This window comes from Mastomys coucha, unplaced genomic scaffold, assembly GCF_008632895.1.
Source record: "Mastomys coucha isolate ucsf_1 unplaced genomic scaffold, UCSF_Mcou_1 pScaffold22, whole genome shotgun sequence".
In the NCBI taxonomy this organism is placed as follows: domain Eukaryota; kingdom Metazoa; phylum Chordata; class Mammalia; order Rodentia; family Muridae; genus Mastomys; species Mastomys coucha.
This window is the reverse complement of record NW_022196905.1, coordinates 233,047,554-233,056,612: the sequence shown is the minus strand read 5'-3', so window position 1 is coordinate 233,056,612 and position 9,059 is coordinate 233,047,554. Positions and strand designations below refer to the sequence as shown.

The 9,059-nt window shown below is 41.0% G+C and overlaps 1 protein-coding gene across 1 annotated transcript in view; it reads right to left on the bottom strand.

The window, feature by feature from the left end:
- Positions 1-5,608: 5,608 nt before the first annotated feature.
- The window catches only part of Rspry1 (ring finger and SPRY domain containing 1), a 52,012-nt gene continuing 48,561 nt past the window's right edge, over positions 5,609-9,059 (bottom strand). Inside the window, exon 15 of the mRNA XM_031340913.1 lies at positions 5,609-6,973. Within this exon, the coding sequence (XP_031196773.1) occupies positions 6,877-6,973 (97 nt within the window). The 3' untranslated portion in view covers positions 5,609-6,876. The remainder of the gene's footprint in view (positions 6,974-9,059) is intronic.

Genomic DNA, 9,059 nt, shown 5'->3' with positions numbered 1-9,059 from the left:
ACCAGAAGAGGGCGTCAGATCTCATTATGGGTGGTTGTGAGCCACCATGTGGTTGCTGGGATTTGAACTCAGGACCTTCCGAAGAGCAGTTAGTGCTCTTACCTGCTGAGCCATCTCACCCGCCTGAGTTCATGGATCTTAACAGCGTCTGGAACCAAGATGATTTCAAAGACACTGGAAGATCTGAGTATTCTGGTGTCAAGAGAAGACACGGGTGCTGGTTGGTTTCTTGTCAACTTGACCTGAGTGACCTGGAAATTAGGGAACTCAGTTGATTGTGTGTGTGTGTGTCTGTCTTTTTTCAAGACAGGGTTTTTCTGTGTCGTCCTATCCTGGAACTCACTCTGTAGATGAAGTTGGCCTTGAACTCAGAGACTCACCTGCCTCTGCCTTCCAAGTGCTAGGGTTAAAGGCCATGTGCCATCACCTCCTGGTTTTGAATGTGAATTATTTTAATGATTAATGAGGGAAGGCCCAGTCCTCTGTGGTTGGTGCCACATCTGGGCAGGTGTAGGATCTAAATAAGGAAGTTCAGCAAGCTATGGAGAACAAGCCAGTAAATGGCATTTCTTTAACTACTTCAGTTCCTGCCTCCAGGTTCCTATCTCCTTCAGTGATGGACTGTTGCATAGAAGTGGAAGCAAAATAAACCCTTGCTTTTCACAAATTGGTTTTGATCAGTGTTTTGTCACACCTCTGAGAAGCAAACTAGGAAAAGCATCTAAAAATTCTGTTCCATTGTGCTTTGGTCAGACAGCTCAGGGCAGACAGCTAAGATCCTATTAGGCCCTTTTTCTATATCCCACTTACTTCTGAATACATACATGAACAGCCTGCTGATTCCAAATCATGGATCCAAGGAGAAAAGGAACGAAATTTTTTGTTTTGTTTTGTGAGACAGGGTTTCTCTGTATAGCTCTGGCTGTCTTGGAACTTACTCTGTAGACCAGGGTAGCCTCAAACTCAGAAATCTGCCTGCTTCTGCCTCCCAAGTGCTGGGATTAAAGGCGTGTGCCACCACTGCCTGGCAAAGAATGAAATTTTTGACTCCACTAGTTACCTATTGCTCTTTACAACTCCTCCTCTCCTGAGAAACCTAGTGAACTAAAACATTTTATTTACTTATTAATCTGCGTTTTGGGAAGGTCTTGGCAAGGACAACGTCTTTTTTCCATTTGGTTGCAATGGAGCTTGAGATGACTTCCACAGAGCTCAGATAGGTTTTAACTTAGTGGTGGATCATGGCTGGGAGTTGGTGAGGAATGTGGTGGTGGTGGGGTAGTAGCTTGGGGAAAAGTGTCAGTTCCTCTCCATACAGACTTTCTGGAGGTGTTTGGGTTTTCTCATACTACAGCAATTGGACTCTATTCCTGTCAGGCATGATGAAGTACACCTTCAATCTCAGCCCTTGGGAGGCAGAGGCAGGTAGGTATGTTTGAAGTCAGCCTGGTCTACAAAGGGAGTTCTGGACCAGCCAGCACTATGAGAGACCCTGTCAAAACCAAGAAACAATAAAAAACACCTCCCCCCAGTATTGCAAGAGATAGGAATCAGAACCCTCAGGTAAAACACTCTACATATAAAATAAAATCTGGGGGAAAAAAAAAGAGGCTGGAGAAGTGGTTCATAGATTGAATACTTCATGTTCTTCTTGAGTCAGTCCCCAAAACCCTTATCAGGGAGCTCTAGCTCTGGAATTCAACACCCTCTTCTTTAAAAGAGAAAAAAAGCTGGGTAGGATGGCACATGCCTTTAATTTCAGTCCTGGGGAGGTAGAGGTAGGAGGATCTCTTAGTTCAAGGCCTGTCAGGGTTAAATTGTGAGACTCTGTCTAAAGACAAACCAACAGCAAACAAAAACCCTTGCTTTTTTTCCTTTAAGTTTAAAAAATATTACATTTTGCTGGTATGAGTTTACATGTACAAGGCAGTGCACAGTGCATGAGGATTGGCTTTCTCTTTCTACAATATGGATGCCAGGGATAAAACTCAGGTCATTAGACTTGGTGGCAAATAACCTCTGTCTGCTGAATGAGTATCTTGCCAGCACTTTTTTCATTGAAGAAAAAAAAAAAAGCAAACCTTAAAATAATTATTCTGTGAGTATAGATGTTTTGCTTGCATGCATGCCTCTGCATCACGTACATGCCAGTTGCCTGAGGAGACTAGAGGAGGTGCTGGATAACCTGGAATTGGAGTTAGAGATGGTTGTGAGACACAGTGTGGGTGCTGGGGATCAAAGCTGAGTCCTCTGAAATGGTTGTTCAACCATTGTTTTTTATTGCTGACCCATCTCTCCAGCCCTAGTCTTTCAGTTTTATTTTTCCAGTCTTTTAGTTTTTTGGAACAGGATATCGAACTCTGTAGCTCACGCAAGCCTGGAACTCACAATGTAATCCAGTTATCCTCAAATTCATAACAAAACTCCTGCCCCGAGAACGCTAGGATTATAGGCACAAACTACCATAACTAGCTACATTAAAACTATTTCTGCTGGGCCTAGTAGCACATGCCTTTAGTCTCAACACTTGGGATGCAGAGGCAGGCAGATCTCATGGGTTTGAGACCAGCCTGAGTTTTAGGACAGCTAGAGCTACATAGTGAGACTCCGAGAAACAAACAAAGAACAAAACAAAACCCCCCAAAACTATTCCTGTCCAGTGTGGTGGTCCATATCTTTAATTCTAGCACTGGGTGGCAGAGGGATCACTGTGAGTTCCATGCCAGCCTGGTCTATATAGCCAGTTCCAGGACAGGCCAATAGGAGCTTCACAGTGAGACTCTGCCTCAAAAACAAAAAGCAACAACAAAAGAAACACATTATTTCCTAAGTGAATAGGCAATTGTGCAAGATGAAAGAGTGTGTCCACTCTCTTGAGGCTGTGGAAAGAGCTAGTTTTCAAGGATACAAATTCAAGATAGTTAAAATCATAAAAATTATTTCTTATTGCAGTAGTTATTTGTTTGTGGCTCAGCCATTATTTCCGGAACTGCAAACTGCACCCTGATGCTTTTCTTGCTTTACATTATTCAAAAGATGTGAAAAAAAAAAAAGACAAAAAAGGAAAAGAAAAAAAGATAGCAGGAGAGATGGCTCAGCAGATTGGTTGATCTTCTATAGGACCTGAGTTCAATTCTCAGCACTCATGCAGCAGTTCACTCCAGTTCCAGGGCATCTGATACCCTCACATATGCACACAAAACACCAATGCACATAAAAATAAATTAATTAAAAAAGAAAAAGATATTTTACCTTAGGCAATGGTGGCACACACCTTTAATCCCAGCACTTGGGAGGCAGATACAGGCAAGTCCCCTGAGTTCAAGGCCAGCTTGGTCTATGAAGTGACCAGGACAGCCAGAGCCACACAGAGAAACCCTGTCTCAAAACACTAAAAAAAACAACCAACCAACTAACCAACCAACCAACCAACCAACCAACCAACCAACCAACCAACCAAAACCCCAATTTACTATTTTTCTGGTTGAAACTCTAACATTTCCCCAATAAATCACTTGGGGAAATGCTGTAACTTGTTTTGTTTTGTTTTCCCTCTGATAGCAATGCACTGACAGAAAAAAAAAAAAAAGTCTAGGTTATTCTCATAAAGCAGTTATATTCAGCACAAAGTGGCTCCACTGTGTCTCCATGCAGCTTGCCACTCTACATGCAGTATGTTTCCTTTTAAAGCAGCTCCAAGATGAATTTGCTTCCACCCTGAATGTTTTAATGAGTTCACTACTGAAGCTGTTTGATAGTTCCAAAGTTAAGAAAATGGAAAAGCAGGACACCTTAGGAATAAAGTTGAAGGGAAGATTTCTAGAAAGCTGGCACATTCCTTTCTGCAGTCATTTAACTCCTGTTAGATTTTCTGCTTCCCAAACTATTCTTTTATTCTCCAAATGGAGGGCAGAGTCATTCTCTAAGAATACTATCCAGGTACTTCCAAGGTTCATAAACACGCTCTTGCCTTTTTCTATTGTATTTAGGAGGAAATAAAAGCAAGCTCCTTACCTGGGCTTCATGAGCAGTCCTTGACCTCCAGCAGTAGAGCAAGCTCCTCTCACCATATCTTCCCTGCACCAGTTTTCTTCCTTAGTGAGGACCTCTGCCCACAGTGCTATTCTCACCTAGACACCCAATCCTAGTAACCTCTCTTCAGTCCCTTCTGTCTGGTATGACCTTATGTCTCCCTTAGTTTTCTTCTGACAACTCCCCTTACCCATACATTAGCCAAATATCTAAAGTAGTTCTGCCTGATTCTCCCCATAACTATATGCTTATGTTTGTGGCAGCATATTCCTTTCCTTCATGGCATTAGCAAATTATCACAGTACATAGAAATTACACTGCTTCTCCCTGCTGCTACTCCATAAGCAGGTGCCTGACATGTCACACAGGCAAGTGCCAGTACCTATTATATCAGCTCGGTGGAGATCTGCTAGATGGACATGTAATTAAACAAAATCTCTTTGTAGTTCTGGATGGCTTGGAGCTCTCTGGCCTGCTTCTGCCTTCCTGGTACTGGGACTAAAGGCATGCACCAATGTTTGGGATTGGTTCTAATGCTTTCAATTAACTCGGCCCCCAAAATCAGGAATCTGCATGTCTAAATGCTGAAGGTTCTTGTCCTATAACTGTTTGATTGATCAATAAAAAGTCAATGGCTGGGCAGGTAGACTGAGGCAGGACCTTTAGATTTGTACAGGCTAGGAACTGGAAGAAAGGAAGGAGAGAGATCACCATGTCTCGGAGGGAGACAGATCAGATTTAGAGCTGAAGAAAATTCATCCAAAATGTAGGTGGAAAGGGAAAGCGGTGCTATGGGAGGGGCTGCCCAGAAGGTAACAGGGCAGCAAAGATAAAACAGACTTAGAAGGTGTTGAATCAGGAGTACTGGAGGGAAATGTATGCTAGCTGGGCAGAGGATTAGAACTGCCCAGCCTTTGAACTAGTCAAGGCATATCAAAAATTAACTGGTGTGTGTATGTGTATGTGTGTGTGTGTGTGTGTGTGTGTGTGTGTGTGTGTGTGTCTTTCATTTGAGGATCAAGACAGCTCTTGGGCGGGTGCACAAGTGTGACCCATTGGGAACACAAACCAGTATAGCTAATTTGCCTCTATACACCATACCTAGCTAAACTTAACTTTCTTTTTCTTTGAGGTACCAGGAAAGGAGCACAGGGCTCTGAGCATGCCAGACAGCAATCTATTACTGAGCTAAAGATGCAGTGCTATACAGCTCCGACTGTTCTGGAACTATGTAGTAGTCTAGGCTGGCTGAAAATTCACTCATGTCAATCTTCCAGCCTCAGCCTTCTGAGTGCTGGTATTACAGGTTCGACTTTTCTTCCTTACTTCTTATACTTGATTCTCTCCTACCCTGAGGAGTAGGAGCTTTAGTAGAAGACACCAATGAGAGCTGTGAAATCTTAAGAGTAAAAAATGCAACAGATACTTTATTCTTCAATGCAAATTACTGCATTCGCCACAAGCTGAAAGAACACATAACTATATCTATATATATATATTTGGATTTATGGAAGACCAGAAAGACATAAAGAAACCCCAGCACCCCAACACACACAGCCAGGAAGGAGATCACCTCCGTAGTAGGATGGGTTTAATGAACCACAAACAAGAAAGAGGGAAAGGAAGGAAAAAGGATGTGTTGTGAGTTTAAAACACTGTAAAACTCAGAAGACATCTACTATTCAAGTATAAACTCAGTAAGGACTTGGCATAAATTGAAAGGCAGTTGCTGAGGTACACCATTATGAAATAAGTCTTAAAAATTTACAATTCTACCTTCCAATTTTTTTTTTCTGTGAGAAAAAAAGTGGACTCTTGAAGGCCTTCACCAGAGACCCTGAGAGGGGTATAAAACACTTTTGATGAAGACAGAGTCAACAATTCATGATTGAACTTGCTATTCAAAAACATGTATTTATTTAAAACAACAGAATATGTGTTCTCAGACTGTCTTCTAGAGAGTATTAATTGAAGTTTCAAAGAATATTACGTCCCAAAACAATACTGATTAAAAAATTTTAAAAAACAAAACAAAACAAAACAAAAGAACCTGATTTGATGGTACCTCAAAGATACACTAACTACCAATTTTCTCCAGTCTAGAATTGCAATTGGTTTCAGAGTTCCTCCTGCATTGGTAAAACATTTTCCTCACAAAATGTGGGTACTGAAACTGGATAGAAATACCGTGAATGTGAAAATACCACCAATTTTCTTTGGAATCACTGAAATATAAAAAAAAAACAAACAAACTGGGTTTTGTTGTTGTTCTTTTCCCTACAGTCTGTGCACCTTCTTTCAGGATCTTCGTGCTGTTTGTAGTAATGACCTGTGTGATCTGTGCGACGCTACGTTTATAGATTCAAGTCTTGCAGTGCAATGTCCATGCTTAACACACCAGGGTTCTCTGACCAGTGATACTTAACCCAGACACTCTGTCAATTACTTCTCCAAAATGACTTCACCCCAAAATAGAAACTGTAGACTAAGACACAAAACACTTTGTGTTAACAATCAAATGAACCCAACATGAAGAATTCCGCCGTGGCTTCAGTATTCAGGAGACCCTTGCTACCTGTTATTTTTCATGGAAGTACCACAGGCCCAGCTGCTGACATTCAGCCTTCCTTGGCCTCAGAAGGAATTCAGGGATGGCAAGTTGGATTAGACTAAGAGAATTTGTCTTTGATAAACTACCAATTTTAGCATAAAATCTGGCCATGGCTATAAGTTTCAATGTGCGTACAACTGGTTAGAGATGTTTGTGGTTTTTTTTTTTTTCTTTTCTTTTCAACATTGGCTGGAATTGAGTAGAAATAGGTCCATGATATCTCTTCACATGTGTCATGAAATATGAGAAATCTGTCTGATTCTAGACACTATTTCTTTACGACACAATGGGCAGGTCTCCAGTTGCAAGGCACAATCCATGCACAGGTCGCTGAGGAAAAAGATAAATACCAGTTAAATTAATGCTTTAAAGGACAAACTCTACCTGCTACTTAATCCAAAATGTTAAAAAGTCTATTGGGGAAAGAGTAAATATTATACATGGTTTGGAAAATAACATTAAGAAAGTTAAATAAAAATTAAACTTCTCTTTCCATTTTTTATCTTCAATCCTCCTCTCTAAAGAAGTTGTTTATATTTCACTAAAATCACACACACAAAAATGTGTATTTATGTTTGTATGTTCAGGGATGTATACTATTTTTTTCCTCTATCAACTTGTCATTTATCCTAGAGATATTTACTAAACACATCTTATACCACAATTGTGACACAAGGCCTTATATATATTATATATTATATTTTCATTTTTTTAAAAAATGATATGTGTATGAGTGTTTTATCTATGCATATGTGTACCATGTGCAGTGACTGTGGTGGCCAGAAGGCGGCACTGGATCCATTGGAACAATTACATATGGTTTTGAGTTTCCATGTGGGTGCTGGAAATTGAACCAGGATCCTCTGGAAGAGCCGTCAGTGCTCTTAACCGCCGAGCCATCTCTCCAGCCCTCTTAGCTTTTTAATAGAAGCATGACATGCTCCTTGGCATGCACTCTTACATTGCTGCTTGTTTTCTCAGCCAGTATAAAAAGGACTTTTAGAGAAATCTACTAATAGATTGGTATTTATGCACAAAGTAAGAAGTGCTGACTTTTGTTCACGTTGTAAATCAAAGCAGTGGAAGCAACAAGCATCTTTGTCTTGCCCTTGACATCTTAGAATGTTTCCAGTAGGGGCTGGTGAGATGGCTCAGCGGGTAAGACCACCGACTGCTCTTCTGAAGGTCCTGAGTTCAAATCCCAGCAATTACATGGTGGCTCACAACCACCCATAATGAGATCTGACGCCCTCTTCTGGTGCGTCTGAAGACCGCTGCAGTGTGCTTATGTATAATAATAAATACTCTTCGGTCTGGAGCAAGCAGGGTGAGCAGGGTTGACCGGAGTGGGCAGAGGTCCTAAAAAGTCAATTCCCAGCAACCAGATGAAGGTTCACAACTATCTGTACCGCTACAGTGTGTGTTCATACACATAAAAAAAAAAAAATCTTAAAAAAAAAATGAATGTTTCCAGCACATCACCATTAAAAAGATGCTAGTCACTGAGTGCATGGTCACACCTACAATGCTGAGTGCTAGTCACTGAGTGTGTGGTCACACCTACAATGCTGAGTGCTAGTCACTGAGTGTGTGGTCACACCTACAATGCCTTAGTACTTGTGAAGGTGAGGCAGAGAAGCCTGGGCTCTATAGCAACATCTCATCTCAAAAACAAAAATTATAAATGTAAAAAAGAAACAAAAGAAAAGCATTAGATATATTTCAATGGTATAGCACATGGCTAGCATGTGTGAGGGTCTGGGTTCTATTCCTGTATTGTCCAAAGATAATAAAAAAGATGCTAGCATTTAACTCAAATATAATATTTTTAAATATCATTAAAGAAATTTTTATCTGTTCTTTATTTGAGACTATTTCACTGTATAGACCAGAAGACTGGCCTTGAACTCAAGAGATCTACCTGCCTCTGCCTCCCAAGTGCTGGGATTAAAGGTGTGTGCACCACCCGGCTTCTTATTTATTAAAACCGTTTTTAGATTTACCTATTTTATGTGTGTGTTTTGCCTGTATGTCCATCTTTCTGTGCATCATTTGCATACCTGGTGCCCTCAGTGGTCCATAAGCATGGGATCTCTTGGAATTAGAGTTGGAGATGGATTTGAGCAACCAGGTGGAGATTAGGAACCTAACTCAAGTCCTCTGCAGGAGCAGAAAGTGCTAGCTCTTTCTCTAGCTACTAATATTTTATTTAGATTTATAATCATAAATTTAAAAAGTGGTCTTATAGCTCCTGTGTTTAATCCCAGGACTTGTGAGGCAGAAGCTTGTGCTCTGGGAGTACAAGCCCAGCCTGGCCTACAGAGTGAGACCCCATGCTGCTATGCTACAGGGTCTAGGATGTCTGTCCTCTGTGCTCCTTCTGCAGGGCTGAAATTTGGTCAGACAGTATGGAGTC